Source organism: Canis lupus, chromosome 20 (assembly GCF_003254725.2).
Source record: "Canis lupus dingo isolate Sandy chromosome 20, ASM325472v2, whole genome shotgun sequence".
Classification (NCBI taxonomy): Eukaryota; Metazoa; Chordata; class Mammalia; order Carnivora; family Canidae; genus Canis; species Canis lupus.
In genome coordinates, this window is record NC_064262.1 from 54251294 (window position 1) to 54268669 (window position 17376).

Below are 17376 nucleotides of genomic sequence, written 5' to 3' on the forward strand. Positions count from 1 at the left end.
TCAGGGCTTGGAGGCTGGAGAACAGGAGTCACTCTGGAGATTCAGGTCAGGGTTCACCTTAGCCCAGTGGCTCGCCCACCCTCCCACCTATAACCCCCATACCCAGTGCTGCTGGAGGACAGAGTACCTGTGAATCTTGTAGTTATTGCGGCTGGATGTGGTGTGGGGTCCTGTGCTTTCGCTCATCCCGTACATCTCGCCTATAGGTATGTCCAGGCTTAGGAAGAACTCAGAGGTCTCTGGGTTGAGGGGTGCAGCCCCGCTGATAGGAATTTGGCATTGATCAAGGCCAAGGGCGTTCCTGACTTTGCTGAACACGAGGGCCTTTGCCACGCGGTAGCTCATGGTAGTGTCGTGGACCCTGTGAATAAGAACGAGAAGGGCAGCTCAGCCCTGGAGCCGAATGGGGCTTGATGGGCACCACCTCCTGGAGAAGGCTGAGCCCCCTTACCCGTGGCCCTCTCCCTGCCCAGCCACTGCTGGACCCTCCACCTACCCAAACATCCTTTTTGTATTGACCTTTAAGCCAATAATTCTTCCCCATGAAAACACCTTCTTCCTCAAGCTTGAGCATTTGGCACCACTTTCTTTTATCTTCTCCTGCATCTTCTCCCAAATTCGGGGCACCCCCAGGAAGGCTGTAGGCTTTACTTCCAGCAGAGTGTTGATCAGGGTGCCCTGCTAGGGACCGAGCTGGGTTAGCCACACCTGCACCTTGCCTGGAACCCAGATGTCCATCTTCCCCCACCAGCCATCCAGCTCGGCCTAGGAGAAGCTTTTCTCGGCTGATTGGACCGGGGTGAGCGCCCCACCCAGGGGAGCCAACCCACTGGCTGGCTGTGACCCATCGCATTTCTCTCTCTCTAGGGATTTGGTGGAGAGCACAGATTGGCAACAAAACCTGACCCCAGGATGCGGCGGAGTGTTGCGTAACTGTTAAAAAGGATTTAAGATTTGTTTCCAAATCTGTCTGTGGGCTCGGTACAGTCCCTCTCAGAATCCAGGCAGGCTTTTCTACACAGATTGACAGGCCCCGTCTCAACATTTATACGGAAATACAGAGGACCTAGAATGACCAAAGCGACTTTGGAAAAGAAGAACCAAATGGGAAGAACTTCTACCCAACTTTGGAATTTATCATAAGGTAGGATGATCGGCTGTCCTGGTTTGCTCAGAACCGAAAGGGTTCCCGGAATGTGGGATTTTAGGTCATAAAGTTGGGAATGTCCCAGGCAAACCAGGTCAAGGTGGTCAGCCTTGCCAGAAAGCCAGAAAAGTCTGGTCAATGCGGTTTTGGTGTAAGGGTGGACGTCCAGTTCAATGGGACAGAACAGAAAATCCAAACATGAGGCTTTACATTTTGGAGCAATTCACAGTCCGGGAAAGTGCCAGTAGGACTCAGTGCAAGGAAGGCTAGTCCCGTCCTGAAAAGTAAAAGCAAGAGCTCCGTTTACTGTCTCCTCACCACACACAAGAGTGAGCTCAGACCGGAGCACCGACCCCAGCAGGAGAGCTTAAAGCAGAGGCTCTGCGGCCCCGGGGCAGACAAGGGTCTCTTGCAGGTGGCACCACACTCATGAAAGAAAAGAGAAGTGACTTCATTAGACGTAAAGATGAAAAGACACGCCACCGGGGCAGGGTTTTTGCAAACCAATATTTGGTCAAGCCCAACCATAGGAAGATAGCCAAATTTTAAAAATGAGCAAAAGATTCACACAGACGGTTCCCTAAGAAGGTGTACAGCCGGCCACCATGCGCACGAGGAGGCGCCCGCCACCGTGTCATTAGGGGGTCCTGCTTCCCACCCACTAGGACACAGCAGCAGTGCCTGTGAGCGGCAGCCCCGTGGCAGTGAGGGTGGGGACAAGCCCTGCCTCTCGTGCGCTCCTGGGGAGCAGGGTGGTGGGCACGAAACGGGGCAGCCACTTTGGAAACCCCGTGGCAATTTCTTAGAACGTTCAGATCCCCTTATCACCCGCCCGGTGTTGGGTCGGTTGTTTGGAAACTGTTGACGGTATTTGGAGTTGATAAGGACGTTGGGGTGCTTCTCAGGTCCCAGAGGGGTGTGAGTGCACCTGACGCAATCAGCCGGAGAAGAAAGTATTTATTGGGTGGCTGCAACATCTCAGACACCGAGCCCTGGGGTGGGGGGTCAGGGGGGCGGGCAGAGGGGCCAAGGAGATACCAAAGTGGAAAAAAATGACGAGTCTACCGTGCTAAGAACTGGAGGACGAATCTTCCAGAAGGAATTACAAAGGCCCTAAGACCACCTGCTTGATGTTCCCCAAAGATGTCACCCCAGAGCCCCCTAGAACCTGTGAATATGTTCTCTTTTATTTTTTTTTAAGATTTTATTTATTCATGAGAGAGACAGAGAAAGACAGAGAGAGAGGCAGAGACACAGGAAGAGGGAGAAGCAGGTTCCATGCAGGGAACCTGACGTGGGACTTGATCCCGGATCCCCAGAATCATACCCTGGGCTGAAGGCAGCGCCAAACCGCTGAGCCACCCAGGCTGCTCTATGTTCTCTTTTATAGCAAAAGGGACTTTGTAGATGTGGTTAAGAGCTTTGAGATGGGTTTGGGTTTTGGAGCTTTTTGGTGCTGGGAATGCTGACTTAAAAACAAACAAAACAAAACTACATACACACACACCCATTCTGCTTTCAATACTAGTCACATCGTAGTTTTGGGTTGTTCAGTGTACAATCCGTACAACCATACGCGGCAGCCCTGGCTTGGGTAAAGGTAAAAACTAAAAGAACGAGGTCAGCTGTTTCCATTGCGCCTAAATGGAGCATAAGATGAGGATAGAGCAGGAACCCCTGAATCGGGGGCTTGACAAAACCATCCACTGACCCCCGGGGCTGCCCTCAGCCTTACCGTGAGAGCATCTGGCTGAGCAAAGTAGATGAAAGCCCCGATCTTCATAGGTATCCAGACATCCATCATCTGAGCTGCAACGTGGCTGAGAGGAAGGTAGCTGACCACCACCTCCTGCTTTTCTGCGGCATTAGACAGGCTGCAGTTCTTGGCCACTGCCCCGGCCGTCCAGGTGATCTGGAACACAAGCCGGGCGTACGGTCCAGGGGGCCCCGTCCTCGCTGGGGGGGCCCTTCTGAATGCGGTTCTGTAAACACTTAGCAACACGCCCTCCTGTGTGTGGGCCCTGCCCCGTCACGCTCTACACACACGAAGTCCCAACAGACTGGGTGGGTAACTATGGTCCTTTATGTTTTACAGATGGGGCCAGTGAACGTGCCCGAGGCTGGGGTGAGCTAGGGAGCTGCTAGGGCAGCTTTGGGAGTTGAGCAGACCCTCCCTTGGGTCCAGCAACAGACGCTGAAATCAGAATGTGTGCGTGGAGAGTCAGGAATCTAAGGGAATCAGTAAGCTTCCTGGTGTCCAATCCCGTCTCCACTCGTTGGCTAGCTCGGTGACCCTGGGCTCTTTGCTCATCTGTAAAATGGGCACAGGGGCTTCTCGTGTCCAAGAAACAAAAAGGCCACACAGAACCCCATCACATAAACACCCAACCATTGACACAAATAGTGCTTTTTTGCTTCATCCCATCCCCTAGCAGATGCATAATTTTGCAGTCTGCATTTTTTTTAGATTTTATTTATTTATTCATGAGAGACAGAGGCAGAGACACAGGCAGAGGGAGAAGCAGACTCCATGCAGGGAGCCCAACGCAGGACTCGATCCCGAGACTCCAGGATCACGCCCGGGCCGAAGGCAGGCGCTAAACTACTGAGCCCCCCAGGGATCCCCAGCAGTCTGCATTTCTCACTGGTGTTGTGACTCTCTGGGAACCGTTACCTTGTTAACCCAGCCGCTCAGGCCTCCACACTATTCCTCTAACCCACAAGGCATGGTCCTGCCGCGGGGCCTTTGCACTGGCTGTTCCTCTCCTTGGAATGCCCTTCCTCCGGCTTCCCCCACAACTGAGTCTCTCTCAAATGTTCCATCTCCACTTAAATGCCATGCCACCTCGGAGAGGCTGTGTCACGCCTCTCAGACTGAAGTTTCCTGAGTCTCTGGGTCCTGTCACCATAGCCCTGCGTGGCTTTACTTGCTCAGCCCCTGTCTGTCTTCCTGAGGGCCCTGATGGGTTCAGTGCCGTGTCCCCAGCACACAGTGTAGACTTCACATGTTTTCGTTGAATGCGTGAGCGAGGAGACAGAAGGGATGCATGAGTATGGTGGAGTCTGCAGAGCGCTGGCCCAGAGCAGGCCCTCAAGATCAGTCCCGTGTCTCCCCCTGGGCCTCAGGTTGGAGGGATTCTCCTCTCTCCCCAGCCCGGTCGCTTACAGCCTGTGCTCCAAGCCTGTACTAGCAGCCACGTGTTGAGGGAAGGGGCTTAGCGTGTGCAGACTGTGGTGCAGACCGTGGTGTCCACACTCCTGGATTCAAGCCCTGGCTCGGGGATGTGGAGCAGGTCATTTCTCCTCTCTGAGCCTCAGTATCCCTATCTGTGAAAGGGGTTAATGACTCCTGACCTCCTGGTAAGGGCTTCAGTGAGGGGTTAACATGTGCCTCTCTCAGCGTGGCGCAAAGTACCCTGCCAACGGGAGAAACCTGTTTTTGTTTTAAAATATTTATTTATTTATTTATTCATTCACGAGAGACAGAGAGGGGCAGAGACACAGGCCGAGGGAGAAGTAGGCTCCACGCAGGGAGCCCGATGCAAGATCGATCCCAGGACCCCGGGATCACGACCAGATGCTTAACTGCTGAGCCGCCCAGGTGGGCATCCCAGTGAGAGGAACTTTGAGCTGTTGATGTGCATTGCGACTGTTGGGCCAGCTTTGACTTCCTGAATAAAGAGGATGATGACTTAGGAAGTACTAGTAGCCAACACTGGGGCTCCCTGTGGGCCAGGCGTTCTGTGCTTCTGCGGTAGATGAAGGGCAGCCGCAGATCCCCTGCCGCACCGCCCGTCCGGAGCTGGAGTCTGTTTTCCTTTTTCTTCACAGAGCTCTTTTGACCAAGAGAATGGAGCAGGAGTGACACTGGGTAGCTTTGAACATGGAGCCTCCACCTTTGCCTCGGGGGTGCTTGCTCCGGAGGGGCCGGCAGCCACCACAGCCCCCTTGGGGAACCCCAGGCCACGTGAGACAGGTGAGTGCAACCCCTCCAGCCCAACTGGACACCAGCTGACGCCAGTGGGGCAACAGAGACTCCCTGCTGAGCCCTGCCTCTCAGTTCCAGGTCCAGAAGTCATACAGCGCTGGGCTTTTTAAGTCTGTGAGCTCCGGGCCAGCTTGTTACGCAGCATCGGTTACTGACACAGGACATGGAATCATTCACTCTGTGAGGTTCTAGAAGCAATTCCTATCTCCATCCTACAGATGGGGACACAGAGGCCCAGAGAAGATGAGCAGCTTGTCCCAGGTCACCCAGCTGGCCAGTGGAAGAGCCAGGATTCAGACCCAGGCAGCCTCACTCCAGGGTGTGCACTTGTCTCCCTGACGGCAGGAGAATATCTCCTCACACCTGAAGTCGCTAGGAGGAGAAACGCCAGCCAGGGTAGGGTGAGGGTCTAATTAGATGCCTTCCATTCATTTATTCGCTCACCCCATAGATGTGGATTGAATCCTCTTGGTCACCAGGCCCTGGAGACATGGCAGTGAATGGGAGAGACAACCCCTGTCCTCGAGGAGCTGATAAATAAGTGACTATATAATAGGTAATAGGTCAGCGTGAGAAAAACAGCCCAAGAGAGATTAGGAGCGAATGGAGTGGTTTATTTTCATTTGCTGTTTTAAACATGGAAGCCTGGGAGGGCTTTGTGGAGGAGGTAATGCAGGGACAGGGACCTGAAGGAGGCAAAGCAACAAGCCACGCATTCTCTCTGGCAGAGAGAACATGCAGAGGGAACAGCCAGTGCGAAGGCTAGTGTGTCTGGTAACTATTAATCTAGGCTGGGAGGAAACTTCATTTAACAGCCAGCAATCTTTCTGATGGAACCACCATTGCCGGCTGGGTGCACGTCCTGCCAGACACTTTTCTGCGTTTAAATTGTGCGTGTGTGCACACTGCTTGCTGACACTTTTTAGTTTTCAATGAAAAGCACATTTTGCTCTGTTTATACCATTCTGCAAGTGGCTTTAAAATGTCTGCATCACATCGCCAGTTTTACGCATCAGCCACGGAGAGCTACAGTGTCTTTAAAAACGTTACTGTGGAGGTGTGCCCAGGTGGCTCAGTTGGTTAAGCATCCGACTCTTGGTTTCGGCTCAGGTCTCGATCTCAGGGTCGTGACCTGCGTCGGGAGATTCTCTGGCTCCCTCTGCCCCTGCCCTCACTCTCTCAAATAAAAAAAAAAAAAGTGTGCTGTGGGGCCAGCCTGCCTGCCTCGGTTCAGGCTCCACCACGTTGCTCTCTGGGTGAGCTGGGCCAAGTAATAGAACCTCTCTGGACTTCAGTTTTCCCACCTGTAAAAGGAGCCTGATAGAATTGAGAGGGTCGCCGTGAGGCTCTGCTAAGGGTAAAGGTCTCGCAACAGGTGCCTCGCATATGTAGTAAGCTTGCGGCACAAGTGAACTGTGACTATCTTTCCTGTTCTTCTTTTTTTTCTTATTACAGCTTTATTGAAGTATAACTGACATACAGCAAACTGCACACATGTGAAGTGTAGAGTTTGATTCTCCCTGACATTTGTCTCCACCAGTGAAACCATCACCAGCATCAAGACTGAACATTTATTTTTATTTTTTTAAAGATGTATTTATTTATTCATTCAGAGAGAGCGAGAGAGAGGCAGAGACACAGGCAGAGGGAGAAGCAGGCTCCATGCAGGGAGCCCGACGTGGGACTCGATCCCGGGTCTCCAGCTAAACCGCTGCGCCACCAGGGCTGCCCAAGATTGAACATTTAGATCACATATTCCGTGATGCCTCCCTCTTGCCACTAGTCTGCCTCCTCCAGGCAGCCCTAGGTCTGCTTTCTCTCCCTGTGAATAAGTTTACGTTGCTTAGGGTTTTATATAAATGGAATCTCTTAGGACTGATTCCTGTTACTCTTCTTTTTTTTTTTAAAGATTGTATTTTATTTATTCATGAGAGACACACAGAGAGAGGCAGAGACACAGGCAGAGGGAGAAGCAGGCTCCATGCAGGGAGCCTGACGTGGGACTCGATCCCAGGACCCTGGGATCACATCCTGAGCCCAAGGCAGATGCTCAACCACTGAGCCACCCAGGTGCCCCTCCTGTTACTCTTCTAGAACAGTGGTCTGAATTACTATCACTTGTAGACTCTGTCCAAACATATATTTGTCTTTCCCACACACGCAGCCTTTCTTGAGTAACCAAAACATCAACTTCTGCTTTACTTCCAAAACACAGAATGTGTATTCTGCTCTTTTCATCTACGTATTTTATCATCAAACACTGTCCTCTGTCTGCTCTCTACAAATATTAACTCATCTAGTTTTCAAAACAGCCCAAGAGGCGGGGACTGTGGTACCACACCCATTTTACAGATGCTCAAACTGAGGCAAACTGAGGCTTGGAGACGTTAGCTGTCTGGCCCAAGATCAAGAGCCAGGATTTGAACTCAGGTGTACTCTCAAGTCCTTGATCTCCGTCCTTGCACTATGGTGCCCTCTTGGAACTCTTCCCATGACTCTCCGTGCTTCACTGGTGACGGAGCCACTGTGTGCCAGACCCCCAAATGCCACCCCATCCCTGTGGGGCAAGAATAGCAAGACCCGGAAGGAGGGGCACTGGCCCAGATGCAGGGACTCTGGGTGCTGCGAGGTTCATCACCGTCAGCAGAGACAGCACTTACGTTGTCATGGCTAAGCATCACTCCCTTGGGATTGCCTAAGGTCCCAGAAGTATAGATGATCACAGCGCACTGATTGGCCCTCTGGCTCTCTATGATCTGGTCCAGCTGGGAATCGGGGATGCTATTGCCAAGTTCCATGAAATCATTCCACTGTGGAAAGAAAAGACAGGCAGAGAGGATGGGGACTTGGGGATGTGAGGGTGACCCTCAGCACACCAGGAGTGCCCCCTCCACCCTCCCCACCTCCAGTCACATCTTATACCATCAGCTTCTCTAAAGCATGATTCCCAGCAAGAGGGAAGGCTTAGGATCACCAGTCCTGGGACCTCTTACAAAAGCCCTGAAATGTTTGCTTCTCCTCCTCCACTTCCTGGCAGGCTATTGGGTCTGGACATGTGACCACAGCTGGTCCAATCACAGTGAAGGTCAGGGCTTTTGCTGGAAGTGCTGGGACAGGAGTGAGTCATCTGGACATGAATGAGTCAAGATGTAGCCTCAGGAGCTGCCTAAGGTCACACAGCAAGTAAACAGGAACCAGAGTTCTAAAGCAATATGGTCAGACTCCAGGACCTGTGCTCCCCTCTACCTTAAATAGGATGCTTCAAAAGGAACTGTTGGGTTATATGAGCTGAGTATCACACAGGACCTGCAAAAATTCACTGGGCCCCCAACGAGGCTCTGGATGAGGGCAATACAGCAAATTGAAGGTGGAGGGCACGCAGCATCCTGCAGCGCTGGAGCCAGGAGGATGCCAACTCCGTGACAGTCACAGCTGAGGGCATTTCTGGTGGTTTCAGCTAGAAGGGTGTCACTGGCATCTAGTTAGTGGAGGCCAAGGGTGCTGCTTGGCATCCTACAGCGCACAGGGTGGCCCCACAACAATTATCCACCCCCAAATGTCCATAGCAACAAGGTTGAGAAATCCTACTGTAAGTAGCGTTGATAACGAGGGCGGTTTTAAAAGGTATCCGGACTCCTTTGAACCTCTAAAAAGTCTGTGATTCTAATCCGTTTTCTTCCTTAGTTACTCACCATCTTGGTCTTAATGATTAAGTATTTTCTGGAAGGTACAAAAACTGGCTAGGGTTTTGGTTGGCCAGACTGGATCGTTGGCCCCTCTTGTCCCACCTGCATGGAGGGCAAACCAAATACACTCCATGATATTGTGGGACTTCTGCTTTGAGTCATGGGTTTGAGGGTCTCATCTCGTGGACGTTAAAAGAGCTTGCCCTGGCCCTTCCCAAGACTCCTGCCCTGACACCCCTGCTTGTACCGAAACATTTCCTGACTAGACCACCTTGAGGCAGAGTGCGTTTTCGAAAAAAGGACTATGACAGCATTTATGGTGTGACTGTTCAGTGGCCTTGCCCCTCCCTCAGTAAAAGGTGGTCTAGGTCCCCACCCTGGAACCCCATTCCCAGCAGAGCTTCCCATTGGCCTTTGATGGGCACAGTATGTCAGAAGTGATGGTGTGTGGCTTCCAAGAGTAGGTCATTAAAGGCAAGACACCTTCCACCTGCTGTTCTCTCTCTGTGTCTTTCTCTGTCTCTCTCTCTCTCTGTCTCTCTTTCTCAGAACATTTTCTGGAGAGATCTGAGCCAGGAGGAAGTCCAGAGATCCTGAGATCACCATGCTGGAAAGGCCATGAAGAGAGAGAGGGAGGACCCCCAGCTGCAAGGTCAGGACCAGAGTGAGGTCTAGACACTAAGCCTCTAGTGCAAAATTTAAGGAGATGCAAACAACAGAACAAAAGGAAAAGACCTTTTGGCAATCAAGGTAAATAATATTTTAATGCAATATATTTTAAATTACTGACAACACACACAAGTCCACGATGAATGAAGTATCAAAAATTTAAATAAAGACAGGCTCCAGCAGGCTGCTGGTCCAAGCCATGGCAGAAATGCTCAACCCCGTGTTCATATTTGTACATATTAAACAAGGTTTCATGGTTTTAGTGAAACTATTATTGATGACTTGGCACCCATTAAAGCCAAAAGTAGACTTATAACAAATTCTGGTTTGGATATAAAGTAAATCTTCATGTCTAATGCTGTGGGTTTTCACACATCTAATTTTCAATGATGTAGTATTTTTTTTTCAGTTGCCTTAATGTTCTGGGAAAAAAAAAACCCTAATGATAAAATGATTGTTGTTGTCTTTAAGCCACCAATTTTGGGGGTGATTTGTCTCATAGCAATAAATAACCAGAACACACATCGTCCCATAAAGTGGGCCCTTCACGCCAGGAAGAGAAAAGAAGGCCCTATAAACCTTGTCTGCCTGCCGTGGGGGGCCCGCCTTCCCCTTGACTCAGTGGCTTCCTTCCACACTTACGGAGTACAGGTTATTATTGCTCTCCTTCACTGGCAGCTTGTACTGGATGATCGCTTTTAGGGTCTCCATCCTGCTTTGCGGAATCTGAAAGAAAGTTCCACGTGGGCCTTATGGTGCTGGAGAGACTAAGGGTGGAAGCCCCTTCTAAGCAATCTCCCACAGGGACGCCAGCCTCTCTTCTTCCCCTGCCCACCCCGTACAACACAGCTCTTGTCCCAATTGCTAAGACACAACCTGATTTTAGAACCACGGGGTTCTTTGTGGTCAGTATCAGCCTCCAACCCTTAGGGACTGGTGAAGACGACAGCCTCCTGAGTCATGCTACACATGCAGAGTTGTGGTTGTTGGTTGGTGAGCCCGCTGCCGTGCACTGTGTCCAGGATCCAGCTAGCCTCCTAGCTGGAGTTAGGCAACAAAAATCCTCCGTGAAGGCGACTGAAACCTGGACAAGTTCAGGACTTTCTACCTAAACCAAGGGCTCTAAGGTTCAGTTGACCACACCTGCGGGATTCTTGTATCCTATTGATGCAAAGGAAGGAATGTCTACAACATGGCTAGCCAATCCAGTGAAAAAGTCACTTCCAACATCCAGCATGGTGATTATAATTATAACCAAGTCTCCAGCGTGGATTGAGAGAAAAGAAGACGGAAGCTCTGGTAACAGTTGGACAGGAGGTTTCCAGAGAGAGAGGGAACAGACATCCAGAAAGCCTGGAGCAGGTAATGGCTAGGAATGTTTGAGGATTATATAAAGTCTCAGCTAGCATGAGGATGAAGGGAGACAATTAGGAGCAGAGACAGGAAAGGATGGTGAGGGCCAGATTGGCCACACCTTGGAGGCAGTGGTGAGGGGTCTTGAGTTTATTCTAAGGAGGCAGGGAAGATCTGGAGAGTTGGAGGGCTGTAAGCCATGGGTATTGCCTAGAATTAAAGATTGCCAAGTGAAACTGAACATCCAGTTTGGGAGGAGCATGTCAGAAGCCTGGCTTTGAATCTTGCATACGAAGGGTATGCAGTATTTTCTAATGGGGGAAGACCCGAATTGTAAGCCAGTATTTGGCACAAAGGACCCACTCTTCACCTACCACCCATCCCACAGTTTGTTCTGCTATGAACAGAACAAACAGGGAATGACATGAGTATCAGGGACCATAGAGGCATCACTTAAGAAAACAATTTCAGAAAACTCAAGCCTGGAGGGAGAAGACTGTTTTTCTCCCTGAACCAGGTCAGGAATTAGGCATCCAAGGAGGCTTGGTGGCAGAGAGTTCTATTTCACTGAGTCTGGCTGGATTTCATGAGTCTGGAAAATCTACCCTAATTTCAGAGATGTTAATAAAACATGGGAAGACATGACCAAAGATGATTGGAAGATACCGTTGGCGGCAAGACACATCTCAACTCCAGAGACATTAAAAAGCAGAGAAGTGTGTAACTCAGAAGCATGATATTGATGCAACAGCCACAGGGCTCTTGGGCTGAGTGGTAAATCTGGCTATCTAGGTTCACTCTCCTGAGGACTCCCGTCCCCATGGAATCTTCCTACCAAAAGCTGGGTCAGGAAACTGCAGCTCATTCAAACACTGGTAGTTGAAAAAAACTTTCTTTTTTTTTTTTTTTAAAGATTTTATTTATTTATCCATGAGAGACACAGAAAGAGAGATTCAGGCCCTGGGCCAAAGACGGCGCTAAACCGCTGAGCCACCGGGGCTGCCCCTGAAAAAAACTTTCTACAGCATCCATACAAAGATATTATGAAAAAAAGAAGAGTAAGGGGGGAGCCAAATTTTGTATGTAAAGAAAAGTCACCACAAAGCAAAGGAAAATTGCCACCCAACATTCCAACATAAGGTTTGAAACATGACAAAGCAGACACAGCTGGAAAGGAAGAACACAAAGCAAACATACAAACACTGAGGGAAGAGAGAGCCACGCCAGAAAGAGGTGAAACAGAAAGTGGTGGAACTTTGGAAAGAAATGAGAGAGAGAAGCATTTCAGAAACGATGACAGTTACAAAAACAAAAACAAAAGACAATTACAAGGGGGTTATAAACCTTAAAATCATTACATTTCTGAAGGAAAATAAACAGTGGGCTGTATATAAAATAATACATAAACACATTTTAAAAATAGAAGCTTAGGGGCACCCGGGTGGCTCAGTCAGTTAAGCCTCTGCTTTTGGCCCAGTCATGATCCCGGAATACCGGGATCGAGCCCCACATGGGTCTCCCTGTTCGACGGAGAGCCTGCTTCTCCCTCTGCCTCTGCTGCTCCCCCTGCGCTTGCCGTCTCTCTCGCTTACTCTCTGTCTCTCTCTAGATAAATAAATAAATAAATAAATAAATAAATAAATAAATAAATAAATAAATAGGGATCCCTGGGTGGCGCAGCGGTTTAGCGCCTGTCTTTGGCCCAGGGCGTGATCCTGGAGACCTGGGATTGAATCCCACGTTGGGCTCCCGGTGCATGGAGCCTGCTTCTCCCTCTGCCTATGTCTCTGCCTCTCTCTCTCTCACTGTGTGCCTATCATAAAAATAAAAATTAAAAAAAAAATAAGTAAAATCTTTAAAAAATTAAAATAGAAGCTTACCTGCTGGGTGTGGAGCCTACTTAAAAAAATAAAAAATAAAAATAAAGGGCATTAAAAATAAAAACAGAAGCTTAGTTGGAAATGAAGTTAATACAAATTGGAAATTAGATCTCCCCACTCCACCCTGCTCCCCCTGGTTATACCACAGTAGCCGTGGAGGTCACTTACTGAACCCGAGGACAGGGCCAGCCTCGCCACCCCACCGATCATTAGCATCCACCCATCCCCGTGGGTGACTGACTGGATGGCAGTGTTTGGGTTTGGGCTTTACCGAAAGGATTTTCTGTAGCTGTAGGTCATTCTCAACCAGCAGGACGTTCACCTTGGCATTAGTAATGACGTATTGACAAGCGTCCGCAGAGTTGGTGGCATAAATACCAACACAGAGACCCCTGGGAAAAGAAAACACATGAGCGTGTGCATGTGTGCACACACCCACACCTTAAGGTGAGAACGTCCTGGAAGGTGTGGGGAGGGGAAAGCTCTATAGACAAGTTCTGAGTTTGTAGCCTTGGTCCCAGCTTCCCCCTGTCCACAACTTAACTATGATGAAAACAACAAAAATAAGGGTGAGGAAAGCAGCAAGTCCTATGATGTCATTGTGATGGCAGATCACCAAGCCCTGGCAGCACCCCATTATAAGATGAGGAGCCTTGGGGCAGTGAAGTCACTTGTTTGAGTTCCCAAGACCATAGATGCTAGAGGTGGGATTTGGACCCCACCTGCTCCCTTCATCCTACTGCCTTTTGTTCCTGCCTTTAACCATCCTGTTTTTTAAATTTGCATTTCCCTGACGGCTGATGATGTCCAGCACCTCTTCAAGTACTTTTTGGCTACTTCCCTTTGTGAGCTTTCTGCTCAAGTCTTTTGCTTATTTAAAATCATTTTGTCAAAAAAAATCATTTTGTCTTTTTTTTCCCCTTTAAAGATTTTTTTAAAGTAATCTCTGCACCCAACGTGGGGCTCAAACTCATGACTCCGAGATCAAGAATCACATGCTCTCCCACCAGCCAGCCAGCCGCCTCTCCTTTTGTCTTTTTATCAGTCAGTTATAGAAGCGCCTTGATACCTAAGATGCCAGTCCTTTGTCAGATTGGTGTGTCTGTCTTGCCGCCCAACCTGGGGTTGCACCTGAAATCCCTGGTCCCGTCTCAGAGCCCGCCCAGGGCTGCTAGGCCAGAGTAGCAGCTCGCCCACATTCGGAGTCCAGGCCCGAATGGACTGGCCCATTCAGGGCCCACAGTCTTACCCTGCTAGGATGGCACCAAGAGAAGCAATTAACCACTCAACGGAGTTAAACCCCAGGATGCCAACTCCGTGGAAACGCTGCAGGCCCAGCTGGGAAGGCAAAAGCAAACAAACAGAAAAGAGAAACACAAAGACGTTTTGTTTCTGGGTGGGATCTGCTCACTAGGATGTGTGAAAGCAGACTCCAAAACCCATGAGGTCACGTTGGGAAAAGCCAGGGTTGAACCTAAAATCTGGAGTGTGATATTTTTGTCACTGTTGGGAGGCTGGTTTGCTTCCCTCTGCATAATGCACCATTTATTTATTCTTGTTTGTAAGTATTTTATTTATTTTTATTTTTGTTAATTTATTTGAGAGACAGTGAGCAAGCGAGAGAGAGCATGAGTGAGGGGGGGAGAGGGAGAAGCAGACTCCCCACTGAGCAGGGAGCTGGACGCGGGGCTGGATCCCAAGACCCCTGGGATCATGACCTGAGCTGAAGGCAGACACTTAACTGACTGAGTCACCCCAGGCGCCCCTGTATTTTATTTTTATTGTGGCTAAATATATTTAGCAACTTTTGGTGCACAGCTCAGTGGCATGAAGCACACTCACACTGTTGTGCAATCATGACCACCATCTGTCTCCAGATCTTTCCATCTCCCCAAACTTCTGTCCCCATGAAGCACTGACACCCCCCCTTTCCCCCCCCTCCCGCTCCTACCACCTCCTCTCTGTCCCTGTGGATGGGACCCCTCTGGAGACCTCTGGGAGTGGGGTCATGCAGGAGGTGTCCTTCTGGGTCTGGGTCCGCTCCCTGAGCCCAGTGTCCTCAGAGCCCATCCATGTTGTGGCAGGTGTCAGGATGTCCTTCCATTGTTAGACTGAATAATAATGATTTTTTGTGTGGATGGACCACACCGTGTCTTATCTTTTCATCCATCAATGGACACTTGGTCGCCTCCACATTTTGACTACCGTTAACAATGCTGCTGTGAACATTGTGTACAAATATCTATTTGAGTCCTTGCTTTGAATTCTTTTGGGGATTGTTGGGTCATATGGTGATTCCACGTTCAATCTTTTGAGGAACTGCCACAGTGTCCTCCATAATGGCTGCACCATTCTGCATTTCCACCAGCGATGCACAAGGGTTCTGGTTTCTCCATATCCTCATTGACACTTGTTATTATTATTTTTTGAAGATAGTGGTCATCTTAATAGGCGTGAGTTTATTTTTTTTTGTAATAATGAAAGTACTCCAAGGCTGGCAGTGACCCACAGTTCTTGGGGAAAATGTAAGCATTTGGAAGGCATCTGCCTGCCAATGCTCCAGAACGTGATACCTAGTGTTTCTGCTTAGTAAAAAACAGGCAGTCTTCTTTGCAGGTCGACGGTCTCTATCAATACGTAGACAAACCAAGTAATTACTGTTTGGATCCCTGAGGATTAGGGGAGTAGGGATCTTTGAATCCCCAGATCTAAGGACATAGCCAGAGAGGATCAGCTTTCAGGAGAGGTGAATTAATCACAGCACTGTGGTGGAGCAGCCACGCAGAAAGTCCTAAGAGACAGTTATCATCTCCTGGTGAAGACACATGGGTGTCAGAGGGGAGAGGAGAGAGGAACTCAGATCTGGGTCAAAATGTGATAGCATTTCCTATAAATCAAAACCACTGGGCATTCCCTTTTACAATAGAAGTTCCCTATCATATTCATAATCTATTGCTGCATAACACATCACCACAAACTTAGCAGCTTAAAACAACACGCGTTTATTATCTCAGTTTCCATAGGTCAGGAGTCTGGGGACAGCTTAACTAGGTCCTCTGCTTAGGATCTCCTGAAGCTGTAGTTAAGGTATCAGCAGGGACTGTCGTCTCTGAAGCTCGAGACTCTTCTCCCACACTTGCAGTCTGTTCGCAGTATTCATTTCTTTGTGGTTAAATGACTGAGGTCCTGTTTGCTTCCTGGCTGTCAGCTAGGGACTGCCCTCCTAGAGGCGGTCTGTTGTCCCCTGCCACATGGCCCTGTCCACAACATGGCAATTTGCTTCCTCAAAGCCAACAGAAGAATCTTTCTTTTTAATGGTTTTCCTGATCAGGTCAGGCCCACCAGAGCATTTGCTGTTTGGATGAACTCAAAGTCAGCTGATCAGGGAACTTAACTCCACCTGCAAAATCTCTTCACCTTTGCCACCACGGGAGGAAAATTCCATCGCGGTAACCCACCAGTCCTGTCCATACTCAAGGGGAGGAGTCTGTCTATACAGTGTGAATATGCCAGGGGTTGGGAATCTTGAGGGTCATTGTAGAATTCGGCCTAACATGCCTATCAAAGTAGCCAATATGAACATTTTTTTTTATAAAACCATGTTGGCGGGATCCCTGGATGGCTCAGCGGTTTAGCATCTGCCTTCAGCCCAGGGCATGATCCTGGGGACCCGGGATCGAGTCCCACATCAGGCTCCCTGCATGGAGCCTGCTTCTCCCTCTGCCTGTGTCTCTGCTTCTCTGTTTCTCTCTGGTCTCTCATGAATAAATAAATCTTTTTTTTTTAAAGCCTTGTTGGCAAGAATGATAGGTAAGCAGAGTCTCTCACCCTGAGTGGGCATATAGTGGCACTGTCTCTGTAAGAATTCATTGTACAAAGAAGGTTCTCTGTGGCTCCATATATGGTAGCAAAGCCTGAGAACACAGTCAATGCCCATCAATAGGGGGCTGATTGTGCCAATATTGTTACATACAAATTTGCAGTTGCTGAAAAGCATATGGATTTTTAAAAATATTTTTTTTTTTAGTGAATCAGTGTCTCAGTATGTCACTGCTGAGATTAGGTTATGGAAGCTATGAGAAGATAGAGTTCCCATCTTGTTCACACTCTTTTCTGGGATCACTCATCCTGGGGAAAGCTGGCTGCCATAGTCTGAGGACACTCAACCCAATGGAAAAGAACAGGGAGCAAGGAACCAAGGCCTCCTGTCAATAGCCAGCCTTGTAAGTAAGCTTACAAGTAGACCCTCCAGCCCCAGTCAAGCCTTCAGATAACAATTTGACTCCAACCTCATGAGAAACCCTAAAACTAAATTTGGGGTAATTTGTTATGAAGCAGTAGCTAATTGATATATATTTTTAAAAGCAAGATGCAGGATGCCTGGGTGTCTCAGTTGGTTAAGCATCTGACTTTGGCTCAGGTCATGATCTCTGGGTTCTAGGATCAAGCCCTGCATTGAGCTCCACATTCAGTAGGGAGTCTGCTTTTCCCTCTGCCCCTCCCCCTGCTTGTGTTCTCTTTCTCTCTCTCTCTCTTTCAAATAAATAGATAATATCTTTTAAGAAAGCAAGATGTAGAATCATGGGTATAGTACACTACCATGTGTGTGAAAACTTGCATGTAGAGACATTTTATGCTATTATACACATAATT

The 17376-nt window shown here is 49.0% G+C and overlaps 2 protein-coding genes and 1 long non-coding RNA gene across 20 annotated transcripts in view; 1 reads left to right on the plus strand and 2 right to left on the minus strand.

Moving 5' to 3' along the window:
* Positions 1-17376, minus strand: part of LOC112666363 (long-chain-fatty-acid--CoA ligase ACSBG2-like) — a 151759-nt gene that overhangs the window by 42812 nt on the left and 91571 nt on the right. The gene's annotated exons all lie outside the window — the stretch shown is intronic.
* The window catches only part of LOC112666364 (uncharacterized), a 54607-nt gene that overhangs the window by 21777 nt on the left and 15454 nt on the right, over positions 1-17376 (plus strand). For 4 of the 8 annotated variants that reach the window (XR_003140827.3, XR_003140826.3, XR_003140825.3 and 1 more), the window contains 4 exons: positions 868-1144; positions 4979-5123; positions 9371-9571; positions 16751-16946. This is a non-coding gene — a long non-coding RNA (uncharacterized LOC112666364). Of the gene's footprint in view, positions 1-867; positions 1145-4978; positions 5124-5353; positions 5532-9370; positions 9572-16750; positions 16947-17376 lie in introns of all 8 variants that reach the window. The other 4 variants (XR_004807364.2, XR_004807368.2, XR_004807366.2 and 1 more) reach the window with 2 other exon arrangements.
* LOC112666362 (long-chain-fatty-acid--CoA ligase ACSBG2-like) overlaps positions 1-17376 on the minus strand; it is a 39133-nt gene that overhangs the window by 7976 nt on the left and 13781 nt on the right. For 7 of the 11 annotated variants that reach the window (XM_025457180.3, XM_025457181.3, XM_025457175.3 and 4 more), the window contains exons 4-11: positions 13973-14061; positions 12995-13115; positions 12567-12656; positions 10133-10216; positions 7796-7945; positions 2883-3059; positions 497-681; positions 128-361 (exon numbers count right to left, since the gene is read on the minus strand). In XM_025457180.3, coding sequence (XP_025312965.1) covers positions 128-361; positions 497-681; positions 2883-3059; positions 7796-7945; positions 10133-10216; positions 12567-12656; positions 12995-13115; positions 13973-14061 — 1130 coding nt within the window. The remainder of the gene's footprint in view (positions 1-127; positions 362-496; positions 682-2882; positions 3060-7795; positions 7946-10132; positions 10217-12566; positions 12657-12994; positions 13116-13972; positions 14062-17376) is intronic. The other 4 variants (XM_025457173.3, XM_025457172.3, XM_025457177.3 and 1 more) reach the window with 2 other exon arrangements.